General features: G+C 44.0%; 1 protein-coding gene across 4 annotated transcripts in view; it reads left to right on the top strand.

The window, feature by feature from the left end:
* The window catches only part of LOC137299297 (uncharacterized), a 117,823-nt gene that overhangs the window by 80,815 nt on the left and 18,946 nt on the right, over nucleotides 1-18,062 (top strand). For 3 of the 4 annotated variants that reach the window (XM_067967960.1, XM_067967962.1, XM_067967963.1), the window contains 6 exons: nucleotides 4,395-4,548; nucleotides 5,366-5,447; nucleotides 9,583-9,672; nucleotides 10,323-10,413; nucleotides 11,018-11,110; nucleotides 14,834-14,862. In XM_067967960.1, the coding sequence (XP_067824061.1) occupies nucleotides 4,395-4,548; nucleotides 5,366-5,447; nucleotides 9,583-9,672; nucleotides 10,323-10,413; nucleotides 11,018-11,110; nucleotides 14,834-14,862 (539 nt within the window). The remainder of the gene's footprint in view (nucleotides 1-4,394; nucleotides 4,549-5,365; nucleotides 5,448-9,582; nucleotides 9,673-10,322; nucleotides 10,414-11,017; nucleotides 11,111-14,833; nucleotides 14,863-18,062) is intronic. The other variant, XM_067967961.1, reaches the window with a different exon arrangement.

Genomic DNA, 18,062 nt, shown 5'->3' with positions numbered 1-18,062 from the left:
CTTTTACACCCTTTTTTCCTCAGTGGAATATATATTTTTTGAAAGTTGTAAAATAACTCCTTAAATGAACACCACTGCTCATGTACCGTCTTACCCTTTAATCTATTTTCCCAGTCCACTTTAATCAATTCCGCTCTCATACCATCATAGTCTCCTTTATTCAAGCTCAGTACGCTTGTTTGAGAACCAATCTTCTCACCCTCTAATTGGATATGGAATGTAACGATGTTATGGTCACTCATTCCAAGGGGATCCTTAACTAGGACATTATTAATTAATCCTGGCTCATTACACAGGACCAGGTCCAAGGTTGCCTGCCCCCTTGTAGGATCAGTTACATACTGCTCAAGAAATCCATTCCTAATACACTCAATAAACTCTTCCTCAAGGCTGCCCTGCCAAATTTGATTTGTCCAGTTAATATGATAGTTAAAATGCCCCATAATTATAGTTGTTCCCTTATTACATGCCCCGACTATTTCCTGATTAATACTTCTTCCAGCAGAGTTGCAACTATTAGGAGGCCTATATACTACGCCCACGAGTGTTTTTTTCCCCTTATTATTCCTTATCTCTACCCAAACTGTTTCATTGTCCTGATCCTTTGTCCCAATATCATTTCTCTGTATTACAGTGATTCCTTCCTTTATTAACATAGCCACCCCACCTCCCCTTCCTTCCTGCCTGTCCTTCCCGATTGTTAAATACCCTGGCATATTTAATTCCCAGTCGTTGTCACCCTGCATCCATGTTTCTGTAATGGCCACAAGATCATACCCATACGTAGTTATTTGTGCCGTTAACTCGTCCATTTTGTTACGAATGCTACGTGCATTCAGATAAAGAACTTTCAAATATGTTTTGTGACACTTAGTTCCTGCTTTTTCCTTTTTTAACACTTTACCTTTTACTCCATACCTCTGTCCCTTCCTGACACGCTTTCCTCTGTCTCCCTGCTCAGGTTCCCAACCCCCTGCCACAGCTTTGATGCTGGGTTAATCGCCTTACGCCTTCTAGTTTTTATTTTATCTGTCGTGCCTAAAATACACTTTCTTTCTGCTGCTCTACGCTTTTCCCTTTCACTTGTTCTTGAACAACTATTTGTACTATTTGTATTGTAGATTTCCCCTGGGTCTTCCCCTCTCTTGCTGCTCTCAACTTTATTCTCTTCTGACTCCCCGCTCAGGTTCCCATCCCCCTGCCCAAAAGCAATACAATAAAGGCATTCACCTCATGGATCCGGTCCTTCTCGCCTGCTTTCACTTGACGTGAATCAGAAGCGATGGGAAATCCGAACAGATAAGGTTAAATTCGTTTTACATTCTAAAACACAAAAAATTAAGTGCCTCAACTGTCGCAATGAACTACATTGCCCCTTAAGTATCAGCCCGCTGGCTTTAAGTGGGGACGGGACTTCCAGGATTCTGTTGTGCACACGCATCCTAACGGGCCTGGGTTAAACCCAGAAGTGGGCGCATTGGAGCTGGGATGCGGTCCCGCTGAAGAATTCAACTATTTTTACTACCTGACCGCCCCCATTCTTGGCAGCTAAAATTACCCCACTGAGTCCAGTTGTAAGACTCCTACTGCCAACCCTGCTGAGATCAGCTAACTCTCCAGACCGAGGATTGAGCCTTGGACCTTCTTGGACAAACTCACTGAACCACTGGAGAGTTGAAACACTCTACAGTTATGAGAAATAGATTCGATGGCTGACACCAGGCGAGAGGTGGAGCTGTGATTGTACTGTCCACCCCATGTCCTCAGCATGAGGCCCGAGCCAATTTGACGGCCTTGCCCCATTTACATTTGTACAGGGTGGTCGGGTAATACGGGAAGTAATATCTACATGGAGGGGAACGCAGATGGGCTGGCAGTGGGAGTCAAGATTTTTGTGGGGCAGGAAGAGGATCCTGCAGCAGACCCTTTAATGGCCACTGGTTAAGCCACTCAATGCCTGGTACTTGGGAATATAGGAAGAGGAGGAGGCAATTCAGCCCCTCTAGCCTGTTCTGCCATTCAATTGGATCATGGCTGCTACCAATACATCAGGGGACTATGCATGCCATAGGATCCTGATTAGCATATTAGAACTATGCTCCCTGAAACAGGCAGGTTCCTGGGCCGCCCATGCGGAAGGCCCCGGCAAAAAGTCTGCGGCAGGAATTAAAATCCAACCCCTGTTCCCACCTGGCGAGAATTAAAATCCACCCCTTGTTCCCACTGGGCAGGAATTAAAATCCACCCCCTGTTCCCACTGGGCAGGAATTAAAATCCACCCCCTGTTCCCACTGGGCAGGAATTAAAATCCACCCCCTGTTCCCACTGGGCAGGAATTAAAATCCACCCCCTGTTCCCACTGGGCAGGAATTAAAATCCACCCCCTGTTCCCACTGGGCAGGAATTAAAATCCAACCCCTGTTCCCACTGGGCAGGAATTAAAATCCACCCCCTGTTCCCACTGGGCAGGAATTAAAATCCACCCCCTGTTCCCACTGGGCAGGAATTAAAATCCAACCCCTGTTCCCACTGGGCAGGAATTAAAATCCAACCCCTGTTCCCACTGGGCAGGAATTAAAATCCACCCCCTGTTCCCACTGGGCAGGAATTAAAATCCACCCCCTGTTCCCACTGGGCAGGAATTAAAATCCACCCCCTGTTCCCACTGGGCAGGAATTAAAATTCACCCCCTGTTCCCACTGGGCAAGAATTAAAATTCACCCCCTGTTCCCACTGGGCAGGAATTAAAATTCACCCCCTGTTCCCACTGGGCAGGAATTAAAATTCACCCCCTGTTCCCACCAGGTGGGAATTAAAATCCACCCCAATTAGTCTATATTGAAATTGATTGAGAATACAGGGGATGTGCCAGAGGACTGGAGAACCGCTAATGTAGTACCATTATTCAAGAAGGGGAGTAGGGAAAAACCGGGGAACTACAGGCCAGTGAGCCTAACATCAGTGGTAGGAAAATTATTGGAAAAAATTCTGAAGGACAAAATTAGTCTCCACTTGGAGAAGCAAGGATTAATCAGGGATAGTCAACATGGCTTTGTCAAGGGAAGATCATGTCTGACTAATTTGATTGAATTTTTTGAGGGGGTGACTAGGCGTGTGGATGAGGGTAACGCAGTGGATGTGGTATACATGGATTTCAGTAAGGCCTTCGATAAAGTCCCCCACAGGAGACTGGTCAAGAAGGTACGAGCCCATGGAATCCAGGGTGCCTTGGCACTTTGGATACAAAACTGGCTTAGTGGCAGAAGGCAGAGGGTGATGGTCGAAGGTTGTTTTTGTGACTGGAAGCCTGTGGCCAGTGGGGTACCACAGGGATCGGTGCTGGGTCCCTTGCTGTTTGTGGTCTACATTAATGACTTGGATATGAATGTAAAAGGTATGATCAGTAAGTTCGCTGATGATACAAAAATTGGTAGGGTGGTAAATAGCGAGGAGGATAGCCTCAGTCTGCAGGACGATATAGATGGGTTGGTCAGATGGGCGGAACAGTGGCAAATGGAATTTAACCCGGAAAAGTGCGAGGTGATGCACTTTGGAGGGACTAACAAGGCAAGGGAATACACAATGAATGGGAGGACCCTAGGCAAGACAGAGGGTCAGAGGGATCTTGGTGTGCAAGTTCACAGATCCCTGAAGGCGGCGGAACAGGTAGATAAGGTGGTAAAGAAGGCATATGGGATACTTGCCTTTATTAGCCGAGGCATAGAATATAAGAGCAAGGAGGTTATGATGGAGCTGTATAAAACACTGGTTAGGCCACAGCTGGAGTACTGTGTGCAGTTCTGGTCGCCGCACTACAGGAAGGATGTGATCGCTTTGGAGAGGGTGCAGAGGAGATTCACCAGGATGTTACCAGGGCTGGAGCACTTCAGTTATGAAGAGAGACTGGGAAGATTGGGTTTGTTTTCCTTGGAGCAGAGGAGGCTGAGGGGGGACATGATTGAGGTGTACAAAATTATGAGGGGCACAGATAGGATGGATACTAAGGAGCTTTTTCCCTTCGTTGAGGGTTCTATAACAAGGGGGCATAGATTCAAGGTAAAAGGCGGGAGGATTAGAGGGGATTTGAGAAAGAACATTTTCACCCAGAGGGTGGTTGGAGTCTGGAACTCACTGCCTGAGAGGGTTGTGGAGGCAGGAACCCTCACAACATTCAAGAAGCATTTGGATGAGCACTTGAAATGCCATAGCATACAAGGCTACGGACCAAATGCTGGAATATGGGATTAGATTAGACTGGGCTTGATGGCCGGCGCGGACACGATGGGCCGAAGGGCCTCTATCCGTGCTGTATAACTCTATGACTCTATTACTCGCTTGAATGGAACAAAGATGAAAGGTCTATGACACTGGATCATAACCAGTTTCTCTCCCAGCCAGGTGAGGTGGATGCAGTGCTGAGATCCCAAGCTCCAGCACTGACAACTCAGCAGTTTCAGAAAGTGATCAAACAACATTTCTACAGTAACCTTTACAAGAGATTAAACAAACAGGACACTGAACTATTTTCAGTACTGGACCCAACTCAGGGTGAGTTTTCATGGACCTTGTACAATTTAATTTGTCAGGAGCCACCATTTAGCATTGAGGTTTGTTCTGTTGTGCTGTGGAGAATTCCTGGATTTGTACAGAGTTTCAAAACTTTCCAGTCTGGACTATATCTTCAAAGCAGTTCTGTCAAGTAATTTGCATGTTATCAATTTGTATGTCAAGACAAGAGCTGCAAGTACCTTGTATAGTACAGTCAAGGTGTGCAAGTTCCTTGTACACTACAACAGGAGGTGTAGATACCTCGTACAGTAGTGTAGGCAGTGGCATAGGTACCTTATGTAGGGAGAAAAGGTGAACATAGGTTTTGTTATAAGCTACTAGTAATTGAATTAAAATGCTTCATACTGGCCTGGGCTTGAGATTAATAATCTCCCCTTGGAATCTGCTAACTTTTTTGTCCATTTATTCAATAGATGTGTTCATTTTGACACATACTTTGAATTTAATCCCCACAGAAAGCTTTGAAAAAAAGACAATTTTTTTGAAACATAATTCAAATCGCTGGAAGCAAGACCTTTCAGTGGCCATGTTTCGTTCAAAGAATAGTGCACCTTCTATCTGTAATCAGATTAAGGAACTGCATGGAATAGACAGCAGCCACATTGCATATCTAATAGCTTAACATTGAGTTTTCTGCTTGTACTACATGCATGATGATTACCTTAGATTGTTTTCAATTGTATCAGTGCTTCTCCCAGATAGCACATTTTGGGGCTGCAGGGATACAGACTACATTTTATATCTGCCCTGAAATGTGTCAGGGAACTTTCTCACACTTAACTTTGTTTTTTTGCAGTAGGATTTCCACTGCCATGGACTCACCTCTTCAGAGAACAATTAGCTAATCGAACCTGTCCGAAAGAGAGGCGACAGGCCAGGTAACAATACTGATACAGTGTACACATGTACCATCAGACCAAAGAAACCTGCATCTGCATGGCAATATAGCTCAGGGAGTTCCTCCATCAGTGCAGAGGCTGCTCCAATAAGAAACTGCTGAATTTAAGCTTCCAGTGAGGGAGACCACGAATTGCTCAGTGGAGATCCATCTTAAAAGTGTATTAATTTGCATATTTAATAGCTTAGCATTGAGTTTTCTGCTTGTACTACATGCATGATGATTACCTTAGATTGTTTTCAATTGTATCAGTGCTTCTCCCAGATAGCACAGCGAGGTGAAGGAGGGCACAGACTTCATACCGTACCAGGTAGACAGCACACTGGAGCCCCCACTGGTGTTTTTCTTTTTTCTTCTTCCTCCTTTGTCCATTAATTTTTTTCCCCTCTTCTTGAAGATGGAAACTCTGAGGTTCGGCCTCACGGTGCCAGTCGCCTTGTGGTATCTTGCCCAAGTGTCCATTATTCATAGAAATACACAGAGGTTACAACATGGAAACAGGCTATTCGGCCCAACCAGTCTGTGTCAGCGTTTACCCACCACATGAGCAAATAGTTGCAATCACATTTACCTGCCCTGTTCCCTTATTCCTTCATCCACCTCTCCAATCTAATCTTGAATGTTGACATATTTTCTGCCTCAGCCACTAACCCTGGAAGTGAATTCCACAGCCTCACAATTCTTTGTGTGTAAAGAATATTCTCCTGCCCTCTGTTGTAAATCTCTTACATTTAATCTTGTATCCATGACCCCTCATCGTACACCCCTCAATAACTGGAAAAAGTTTGCTTCTATCTACCCTGTCCCACCTTTCATAATTTTAAATATTTCTGTCATATCATTCTGTAATCTGCGTTGTTCTAATGAATAAAGCACACATTTTTCAAGTTTTTATTCATATTTGTATTTCTTCATACATAGGAACATAGGAAAATAGGAGTAGGCCATTAAGCCCCTCAAGCCTGTTCCGCCATTCACTGAGATCATGGTTGATCTGTAACCTAACTCCATATACCCGTCTTAGCCCCACATCCCTTAATACTTTGGTTTCCTAACTTCACTCCTAAAAGTCCTAGCCCTAATTTTTAGATTATGCCCCCTATTCCTAGACTCCCCAACCAGTGGAAATAGTTTCTCTCTCTACCCTATCAGTTCCTCATAACCGATCAAATCACCCCGTAATCTTCTAAATTCTAGGGAATACAACCCTAGTTTGTGTAATCTCTCCTCGTAATTTAACCCTTGGAGTCCAAGTATCATTCTAGTAAATCTGCACTGTACTCTCACTAAAACCTCAATATCCTTCCGATAGTGTGGAGCCCAATGCTGCAAACAGTCCTCTAACTGAGGCCTTATTAAAGTTTTATACAGGCTCATCACTATCTCTTGGCTTTTATATTCTATATCTCTTGTGATAAAACCTAGAATTCTATTAGCTTTGTTTTACAGCCTTATCAACCTGAGGCGATGCCTTTAATGTCCTGAGAACCTGTTCCCCAAATCCCTTTGCTCTTCCACAGCACCAAGCCTATTCCCATTCACAGTACAATTACTGCTGTCATTCCTTTACCAAAATACATCACCTCACATTTACTGACATTGAATTAAATCTGACATGTTTCAGCCCATTTCCCCATCTTAGCAATATCCCTTTGCAGCATTCCTTGGTCCTTTAAAGAATTAACTATACCAGCTATTTTGATATCATCTGCAAATTTCAACACCACTCCCTTTAAGCCTATATCCAAAGCATTGATATATAATCTGAACTGAACCCTGTGGAACACCATTACCCATTTCAAACCACTCTGAAAATCTACCCTTAACTCCTACTCTCTGTTTTCTCCCTTTTAACCAATTTTAAATCCAGTTTACTATCCTCTCCCTAATTCCATACCCCTTAATCTTCTCTCGTAATATCCCATGTGGTACCTTGTCAAAGGCTTTCTTAAAGTCTATGTAAATTTCACTGAATTTATGATAAAACTTGACTGAAACACCCTAGTTATTTTAGATTTGGATTTAATAGACCTGATCTAAAATTTCACAGTCGAGGCACAGTTCTCCTTTAAACATTTATTTAAAATTTGATCCTTGTTAAATGTTGCAAAAGCAACCAATCAAAACTCTGGCATTTGCTATGAACTAGCTTGATGCAAAAAAATGCCAATTAGTCATAACTCTTTGCTAAGTTGTTTTTTCAAAGTCCTAACTGAGACTTTCTGAGTTTCAATTTTACTCAACTCACTTCAATTATATTGTTAAATTGAAGCAATTTAACAGTGTGGTCACCAATATACTTATAGGAAAGTTTCCACTTAAGCTAATTTATGGTTTAACTTTGTGCTTGTGTGAAACTCATAATTCAACATTTCAAATTGTTCCCAGCACTTCTGGTGATAGGTCTGTAACTATCAATACCTCGCCCTGCTGTTAAATTACATGGAATTTACAGCACAGAAACAGGCCTTTTGGCCCAACTGGTCTATGTCGGTGTTTATACTCCATACGAGCCTCCTCCCACCCCTTTCCATCTAACCCTATCAGCATATCCTTCTATTCTTTTCTCTCTCATGTACTTATCTAGCTTCCCCTTAAATGTATCTATGCAATTTGCCTCAATTACTCTTTGTGATAGTGAGTTCCACATTCTAACCACTCTCTGAGGAAGAAGTTTCTCCTGAATTCCCTATTGAATTTATTAGTGACTATCTTATATTTATGGACCCTAGTTTTGGTCTCCCCCACAAGTGGAAACGTCCTCTCTACATCTGCCCTGTTAAGCCCTTTCATAATCTTAAAGACCTCTATCAGGTCACCCCTCAGCCTTCTCTTTTCCAGAGAAAAGAGCCCCAGCCTGTTCAATCTTTCCTAATATCTTTCCCTTGGTGCAAGATCACCCCACTCATCTGCGTCAGTTATGAGGAAAGACGGGAGGAAATTAGGGGCTCTTTGGACTTGGAAGGGCGGTGGGGGTGGGGGAGAACCTCATAGAAGTGTGCAAGATACGGTATAGAACAGGTAAAGCTGTAACACGGCTTCAGGTAAACTGTGATAGTGGCACAGGTTCAAACAGGCAAACGGTGAATTTAGGACTGATGCCAGGCAGTTCCTTGTTATACACACTGTTATAAAATGGTGATAAGCTGGGTGTCTCACAATTACTTTGCTCATTTTTTTGTAATTGAAAAGCCTCCATTTTTTAAAAAATGTTTTTTTTTTATATGGCAGAAGTGTCGGCAGCCAGAGGACACAGATTTAAGGGTTAGGGTTAGGGTCAGAAGTGTCGGCAGCCAGAGGACACAGATTTAAGGGTTAGGGTTAGGGTCAGAAGTGTCGGCAGCCAGAGGACACAGATTTAAGGTGATTGGCAAAAGGACCAGAGGTGACATGAGGAAACATTTTTTTTTATGCATGCTCTCTTCTCTAGCTGCAACACAAGTTAAGAAAGTCAAAATTTGTAACTGTACTGATGCGTGAGACTACACCGTGTCAGCAGGATATTCAAACCTAGAGCATCACAGCTGAGTCTGATTTGCTCTCATCTGATGTCCACATAAACACGTTGGGTCACTGAATGGTGATCAGGAGTGGGAGCTGTGGATGATTTTCCCCTCCCTTGTCCAACGAGCTAAGGCCAATTGTAGCCCCTACTGCTACCGACTGAAACTAGCTCAAAGTTAGCTCGAAGCTGGGACCTTCATAGTCTATATAGCTCAATTACTCATCAAATGAAACGGTAGACCATCAGGGATCTCGGATATATTTTCTAAATCAATAAACAAGAGATCCAAGTTTCCAGAAGCTTTTATATGTGCCTGACTGCGCATGGGAGGGTGAAGTACTTATGGGTAGGTGCAGCAGTATTTGGAATAACTAAGCTATAATTAAAATGTTTCTCATCTTTGGTCTTGTCCTACATTTGTCTTCCAATCCAGTACACATACCTGGTCCATTGTTTACTGCTGTAAGTTAACCCTTGCAATGCGAAGCTTTTTAAGCTTGTGAAATATGTCAGTTCCAGTCATTGTGCACAGTTTTAAATCAAAATCTGATGTTGTAAAGAAACACAGAACACCTGTGTACTTTCATTAAACTAGCTGTGTATTTTATAGGGAGGAACGTGAGGCTCAACGCATGCAGTATATTGAGAAAGTCAAACAAGAGGAACAGCTGATAAGACTAAAGGAGGATGAAGAGCGAAGGTAAGATGAAGAACAGGTGTGCGCTATGTCCCTTTGTTCACTCTGTGATGTCCAATTTCCCAGAGGAGGCCTAAAACAGACAGCATATGTCAGGTGCCAATGACTGTTTGAGGCAGCTGCCAGGGACACCTGAAAAATGGCCCGACCCAATATCAGGTCAGAAATCTTTTAAGGTTCCATTGGCTGTGGGATATTGGTCCAGAAAATTGCCCTTGTAAAACGGGCACAACTAGGTTCAATTTCTACCCTAGGGATCAGTGGAGGGCAGCAGTTAGTCTAGGAATCCAATGGAGGGCATCAGTAAGTTTAGAGATCCCATGTAACAAATATCATAATCCCTGTAGAGGGCAGCAATTAATTATGAGGATCCTATTGAGGGCAGCAGTGAGTATAGGGGGGTCCCTGTAGAGGTAAGTACTAAATAGCAGGATCCCAATGGAGAGCAGCAATAATTATAGGAATCCTTGTGTGGGCTTTACCGACACCAGCCCTGAAATATTATTTTTCCTGAAATCTTCACTTTTATCTGCGACTGCATCTGTGGTGTCTCTATTTTAATATATATAACAATAACCTAGAAAAAATTGGCAATCCTTAGTAGCACAGGCCTGGAAAAGAAGAACTATTTAAACTGTGTTGTTGTACTGCAGGAAAGAGGAAGAGCAGCTTCAAAGACTGCTGGAGGAGACCAAGAGAATTAATTTGGAACAGAAGTTTTTATTTGAAGAAAAGCTTCAGCAGGTACTTTAGCAAACTGAGATCATTTGTAGAAAGCCTTGGAATGTGCCATTGCTGTAGATGGTTTATTTTATGTCGGTGGTCTCTTCCAGGTTTACATTTTCTCTCATCATTCAGATGTCATTATTGCCGATGGTTTGCATTATACATGTAGTTTCATGAATGTGTGGGTTACATCTTCCTGTTCTACCTCAGTTATTATATTAACCCCAGTATAGGAGTTATTGGGAAACCAGAATAAATGGCAACAATGTCCCAAATGGCACATTACAACCCAACCAATACATCCATTACTGAACAAATCCAATCAATGCATACAGTACCAAATAACCCAATCACTGCATCCATTACTGAATTAATCCAATAACAAGCCCAGTAAATGCACATACTGGCAAGCAACCCTAACCAATCCATGCATTACTGAACTAATCCAACCATTACACACACTACTAAACAAAAGCAATTGAGACATGCACTACCAAACAACCCACTCACCTGTGATACCATAAGAAAATTACCCAAACTAATGCTTGGTGTTGCTAGTTCTATGAGTGATTGGATTCAATTTACAAATAGAAAAATTCTGATCTTCTTTATATTCGTACAGGAACGGCAACTTCGATATGAGTTGCAAAGGAAGGCAGAGGAACAGGTCAGCCAATTACAGGTTGAAATGAGGCAGATGATGCAACAAAGACAGGTAATGAGAAGCTGGGATGCGGCAGAGCTTTTAAGACAAATGGGGGGCTAAATTGGGCCGCGCCTGTTTTGTAGGCACTACATGGCCTCCTAAACTCCAAAAATGGTGTCCGGAATGCACGCGCACACTTCTTCTTAACCTCGCACACCTGAACAGGTCTTAAACAGCATGGAGGACTCCCCACCAGTGCTATTTAAAGGGATCATACAGGAGTTGCTGGATTATTGCTTCTGGCTGCTGATGCATTTGTACCTGATTTTGGAGGTATACTTGTATACTAGGACGAGGGGACATAGCCTAAAAATTAGAGCCAGGACTTGCAGAAGTGAAGTTAGGAAACTCTTCCACACGCAAAGGGCGGTAGAAGTTTGGAACGCGCTTCCACAAATGGTAGTTGATGCTAGCTCAATTGTTAATTTTAAACCTGAGATTGATAGATTTTTGTCAACCAAGGTATTTGGGGATATGGGGGTAAGGCCATGGAATTAGGTCACAAATCAACCATGATCTCATTGAATGGTGGAACAGGCTCGAGGGGCTAAATGGCCTACTCCTATTCCTATCTCCCTATGTTTCTATAATGAAGTTTCAATACTCTACAGGGAGTGGGCTGGCTAGCTGACAGGCAACAGCAAGGGCACTAGCGGACTGGCAGGGGTGGGACAGGAATGCTGACATTCTGAGAGAGGACAGCAGGTTCATGTTCCATGGAGCCACTGCTACTTGCTGCCTCCTGTTATGCGCCACCTTCTCCAGCAAGAAAGCGGCACGTGTGTTGGTGAGTGCCCTGCAAGATGTTTGGGTGATGTGGCTGGCAACCATGGTTGAACAGCTGCCAGTGTGTGTGAGACCTGTGAGCTGTGGGTGTGCGCCTTGCAACAGTGGTTATGTGTGAGGGTGAGAGGAAGCATCTGATTGGAAGAGTTGAGTACTGATGGAAAAAGTTTGTTGGTAGGTGGGTGATGGGGGGGTGTAGTGCGTGGAGCAGTGGATGCGGCTAGTGGTGCAGTTGGTAGGAGATGCCACTTGACAGTTGACCTCACTCACCGTGACCACTCGTCAAAGCATTGAACTTCTTCCATGTTCGTAGTGCTGTGCGCCTGGTATTGACTTCCTCCTCTACTGCCTCCTGCTGCCTCAGGAGCATATGTCTGGAGGGCCTCTTGTCCCCTGCTGCAGATATAGGATGCCCCTCCTTCTGTCCACCTCTTGCACCAAGACCTCTAGTGCATCATCAGAGAGCCTTGGTGCACGCTCTCTCACAGGGTACAAACTCAGATCAGCAGATTGGTGGGGTCTGGCGTGCAGATTGGAGGATGTGGGATTTAGTAGTGCGCAACCTTTATTCAATGTTTTAAAATAACTCAACAGTTTGTAATCATAGGCACAGGACCTGCATCTATGTTTTACGTGTGCGATGTTTGATCTCCGTTCAGACTCCGTGTGGACCCGTATCTTATATTTAGCAAATATCAGAGTCCGGCAAACGTTGAGCAGCCCAGTTGTCACTCATGAAAAATTCCAGAGGCCCCATCATCACCACGCTGCACTATATTGCAGCACAGATTCTCTTCCCAGTTGACTTCCACCACTTCCTGCAGCCACAATGCACCTTCCCTTTAAGAGGTGCAGGCTGCCTTTAAGTGGTGCTAGCTACTCGTGATATCTGGGCCCCCTGCTGGTGAGCAGCCACTCAACAACGCAGGTAGCGCTAGCTGCATGCAGCAATCATAGAAATTATCAGGCAGTACGAATGTTACATGCAGCATATGGGCACGACCCCCGTGCCCAGTTTTGGAGGTTATCTAATATAACCCCCATGGTCTTCAATCTCCATTCATAGCATAAAACTGCCCTCAAGTTCCACAGAGATATTGGGTACTTCAGAAATCTTGGTTATCAGGATAGGAGGCGCAGGAAATACCCATATCCAATTGTTGCTCTAAGGAGATGGTCACTGATCAGGTTTGACTTCAGGTTCATCATCAGAACTGTATTAATGAGCTGTGCTAGCTCCTGAATGCTTGATGGGATCATGTAGAGCTAATGACCAACTTATTACATTGGTCATCTGGGACACAATCAAATCCTACTATTCCGTGATGCAGTGTGCAGAGCAGAGTGACTGGGCAGAATGACAGCAAGGTAGCTGTGACCCACAGAGTGAGGGTCAGAATTAAGTATAATTTGTAGGGTGGAGTGTACAGTGATGGGCTATCTGTATCCTGCATGATAGGGGGTGGTGAGGAGACAGCAATGAAATACTCCAGATATGTCACCTACTACAGTACTGCCTTCTCTATCTCTGAAGCTGAGGTTAGCCTTGGTTCAGTGTGTAGCACTCTTGCCTCTGAATCAGAAGGTTATGGGTTCAAATCCCACTCCAAAGACTTGAGTACAAAATCTAGGCTGACACTTCAGTGCAGTACTGAGGGAGTGCTGCATTGTCAGAGGTGCCGTCTTTCAGATGAGACGTTAAACCAAGGCCATGTCTGCCCTCTCAGGTGGACATAAAAGATCCCATGGCTACTATTTCGAAGAAGAGCAGGGGAGTTCTACTTGGTGTCCTGGCCAATATTTATCCCTCAACCAACATCACTAAAACAGATTATCAACGGGATCTTGATCAATTGGGCCAGTGGGCCGATGAATGGCAGATGGAGTTTAATTTAGATAAATGTGAGGTGATGCATTTTGGTAGATCGAATCGGGCCAGGACCTACTCCGTTAATGGTAGGGCGTTGGGGAGAGTTATAGAACAAAGAGATCTGGGAGTACAGATTCATAGCTCCTTGAAAGTGGAGTCACAGGTGGATAGGGTGGTGAAGAAGGCATTCAGCATGCTTGGTTTCATTGGTCAGAACATTGATTGCAGGAGTTGGGATGTCTTGTTGAAGTTGTACAGGACATTAGTAAGGCCACACTTGGAGTACTGTGTACAGTTCTGGTCACCCTATTATAGAAAGGATATTATTAAACTAGAAAGAGTGCAGAAAAGATTTACTAGGATGCTACCGGGACTTGATGGTTTGACTTACAGGGAGAGGTTAGACAGACTGGGACTTTTTTCCCTGGAGAGTAGGAGGTTAAGGGGTGATCTTATAGAAGTCTATAAAATAATGAGGGGCATAGATAAGGTCGATAGTCAAAATCTTTTCCCAAAGGTAGGGGAGTCTATAATGAGGGGGCACAGATTTAAGGTGAGAGGGGAGAGATACAAAAGGGTCCAGAGGGGCAATTTTTTCACTCAAAGGGTGGTGAGTGTCTGGAACGAGCTGCCAGAGGCAGTAGTAGAGGCGGGTACAATTTTGTCTTTTAAAAAGCATTTGGACAGTTACATGGGTAAGATGGGTATAGAGGGATATGGGCCAAGTGCAGGCAATTGGGACTAGCTTAGTGGTATAAACTGGGCGACATGGACATGTTGGGCCGAAGGGCCTGTTTCCATGTTGTAACTTCTATGATTCTATGATTCTATGATTCTATCAAATTGCTGTGTGTGAGAGCTTGCTGTGTACAAATTGGCTGTTGTGTCTCCGACAGTAGAACAGTGTCTACACTTCAAAAGTACTTCTTTGTTTGTAGAGGGATATCCTGAGGTTGTGAAAGGTGCTGTAGAAATGCAAGTCTTTCTTTACTGTCTGGGGGGTGCTTAGAATTTTTTTTTAGTATTTGTTGCTAACACCAGCCTTTAAAGACACTGCTTTTCATTTTGCTTTTTAGCATTCCATCGATGCTTACTCTCTGAGAAGGTATGTGGACCAACAGCTGTACTGGAAATGTTTACTGAATATAATCTAACTATCTATTACTGTAATATACAGATATACGTTGATAGTAAGTTAGATGTTTTATAAGGACAGAGTGATATACATTGCACAGTGTATTATTCCGCTGGTAGAGTTGTAGAGCTTTAAGGCCACAAAATATAATTATTGTCAAATAAACATGGTAAGGTCAGTTAGAGTTTAATTGTTGTTTGATCAGATAACTTTGAAGATCAAAATGTGCTTGTCAGTTTTAGGCTGCAGGTCAGAAGCACCCGGCACTTTAAAATTGTTTGCACTATAACAAAGTGTGATATCTGAAGTGCGATGTCTGCATGTGCTGAACATACCATTTTTAATACCACATCTGGTGACTCTCCCATAGCATCGCTAACAGTGAGCCAAAGGATACACTGTTTTGTAATGATAGAGATGTTGTGCCATGTCAAGCACAATGTATTGTTATCAGGGCTACTGATTTATAGTGACTGAATAAAGCAAATTATGTTTATAATACATGGTGTTCTGAGATATTTATGGGATTTTTAAGATTGAACTCTGTGTGAAAACTATAAATCAGTGGCCTTGATTATTATATATTTTTTTATTCGTTCATGGGATGTGGGCGTCGCTGGTGAGGCCAGCATTTATTGCCCATCCCTAATTGCCCTTGAGAAGGTGGTGGTGAGCCGCCTTCTTGAACCGCTGCAGTCCGTGTGGTGAAGGTTCTCCCACAGTGCTGTTAGGAAGGGAGTTCCAGGATTTTGATCCAGCGACGATGAAGGAACGGCGATATATTTCCAAGTTGGGATGGTGTGTGACTTGGAGGGGAACGTGCAGGTGGTATTGTTCCCATGTGCCTGCTGCTCTTGTCCTTCTAGGTGGTAGAGGTCGCGGTTTTAGGAGGTGCTGTCGAGGAAGTCTTGGCGAGTTGCTGCAGTGCATCCTGTGGATGGTACACACTGCAGCCACAGTGCGCCGGTGATGAAGGGAGTGAATGTTTAGGGTGGTGGATGGGGTGCCAATCAAGCGGACTGCTTTGGCCTGGATGGTGTCGAGCTTCTTGAGTGTTGTTGGAGCTGCACTCATCCAGGCAAGTGGAGAGTATTCCATCACATTCCTGACTTGTGCCTTGTAGATGGTGGAAAGGCTTTGGGGAGTCAGGAGGTGACCTGCTCTTGTAGCCACAGTATTTATATGGCTGGTCCAGTTAAGTTTCTGGTCAATGATGACCCCCAGGATGTTGATGGTGGGGGATTCGGCGATGGTAATGCTGTTGAATGTCAAGGGGAGGTGGTTAGACTCTCTCTTGTTGGAGATGGTCATTGCCTGACACTTGTCTGGCGTGAATGTTACTTGCCACTTATCAGCCCAAGCCTGGATGTTGTCCAGGTCTTGCTGCATGCGGGCTCGGACTGCTTCATTATCTGAGGGGTTGCGAATGGAACTGAACACTGTGCAATCATCTGCGAATATCCCCATTTCTGACCTTATGATGGAGGGAAGGTCATTGATGAAGCAACTGAAGATGGTTGGGCCTAGGACACTGCCTTGAGGAACTCCTGTAGCAATGTCCTGGGGCTGAGATGATTGGCCTCCAACAACCACTACCATCTTCCTTTGTGCTAGCTATGACTCCAGCCACTGGAGAGTTTTCCCCCTAATTCCCATTGACTTCAATTTTACTAGGGCTCCTTGGTGCCACACTCGGTCAAATGCTGCCTTGATGTCAAGGGCAGTTACTCTCACCTCACCTCTGGAATTCAGCTCTTTTGTCCATGTTTGGAACGAGGCTGTAATGAGGTCGGGAGCCGAGTGGTCCTGGCGGAACCCAAACAGAGCATCGGTGAGCAAGTTATTGGTGAGTAAGTGCCGCTTGGTGGCACTGTTGATGACACCTTCCATCACTTTGCTGATGATTAAGAGTAGACTGATGGGGTGGTAATTGGCCGGATTGGATTTGTCCTGCTTTTTGTGGACAGGACATACCTGGGCAATTTTCCACATTGTCGGGTAGATGCCAGTGCTGTAGCTGTACTGGAACAGTTTGGCTAGAGATGCGGCTAGTTCTTGAGCACAAGTCTTCAGCACTACAGCTGGGATGTTGTCGGGGCCCATAGCCTTTGCTTTATCCATTACAGATAAAGTGAAAACTAGAAGGTGTAAGGCGATTAACCCAGCATCAAAGCTGAAGGTCAGGCTAGGGTGTGTGGCCCAACTAAGAGTTCTATATACAAATGCACGGAGTATAAGGAATAAATTAAATGAACTACAGGTTCAAATTCAAATTGGAGGGTATGACATCATAGCTATTACTAAGACATGGCTGCAGGATGGTCAGGATTGGGAACTAAATATACCGGGTTATAAGGTCTACAGGAGAGATAGGGAAAATGGAAGAGGGGGAGGAGTAGCCTTAGTGATTAGAGATGTTTGGACCAAGGCTGTAATGAGGTCTGGAGCCGAGTGGTCCTGGCGGAACCCAAACTGAGCATTGGTGAGCAGGTTATTGGTGAGTAAGTGTCGCTTGATAGCACTGTTGACGACACCTTCCATCACTTTGCTGATGATTGAGAGTGGACTGATGGGGCGGTAATTGGCCAGATTGGATATGTTTATTTATATATATATACACTTAAATTTATCTCTACCTTCTTTAAAGCCTAGGATACACAGCGAGAGGGTAGGCAGCATGTAGCAGGTTGGAAGTAGGTACTTGGCATTTAGCAGAACCAGTAAGGGGAGAGGGAGTTGCGTGGTGTTGGGCAGAATGTTGGTGGGACTTGATAATAGTTTTCTTATGAAGCATTTTTGCTTAAAAAAAACAAAATTCATTGCCCCTTCTCATGTTTCTCCTTACTCACTGCAGCTGGATAAATTAGTACCTAGAACAGCTGCATAATAAAATATTTTTGTTTTCAAATTCCAAGTAGAATCAAAGCCTGTGCCTCACTGTCTCAAGCTTTAAAAAGCCTCATTATTAGTTTTTATTAAAGTAGAAACTCCTACCTGAAAACTTTTTGGGTCCCAGACACCAGATGGTGAAGGAATGCGAGCCATGGGCCCCCATTAGCTATTTACCACAACTTTCTGCTGAATGCCTTTCTAATATCTCTCTGTCCGTACCACCACTTTTCCTTTCATGCCATCAATTTCTTATGCAACACATTATCAAATGCTTTCTG

Source organism: Heptranchias perlo, chromosome 28, assembly GCF_035084215.1.
Source record: "Heptranchias perlo isolate sHepPer1 chromosome 28, sHepPer1.hap1, whole genome shotgun sequence".
Taxonomy (NCBI): domain Eukaryota; kingdom Metazoa; phylum Chordata; class Chondrichthyes; order Hexanchiformes; family Hexanchidae; genus Heptranchias; species Heptranchias perlo.
This window is presented reverse-complemented; position numbering and strand designations above follow the sequence as displayed.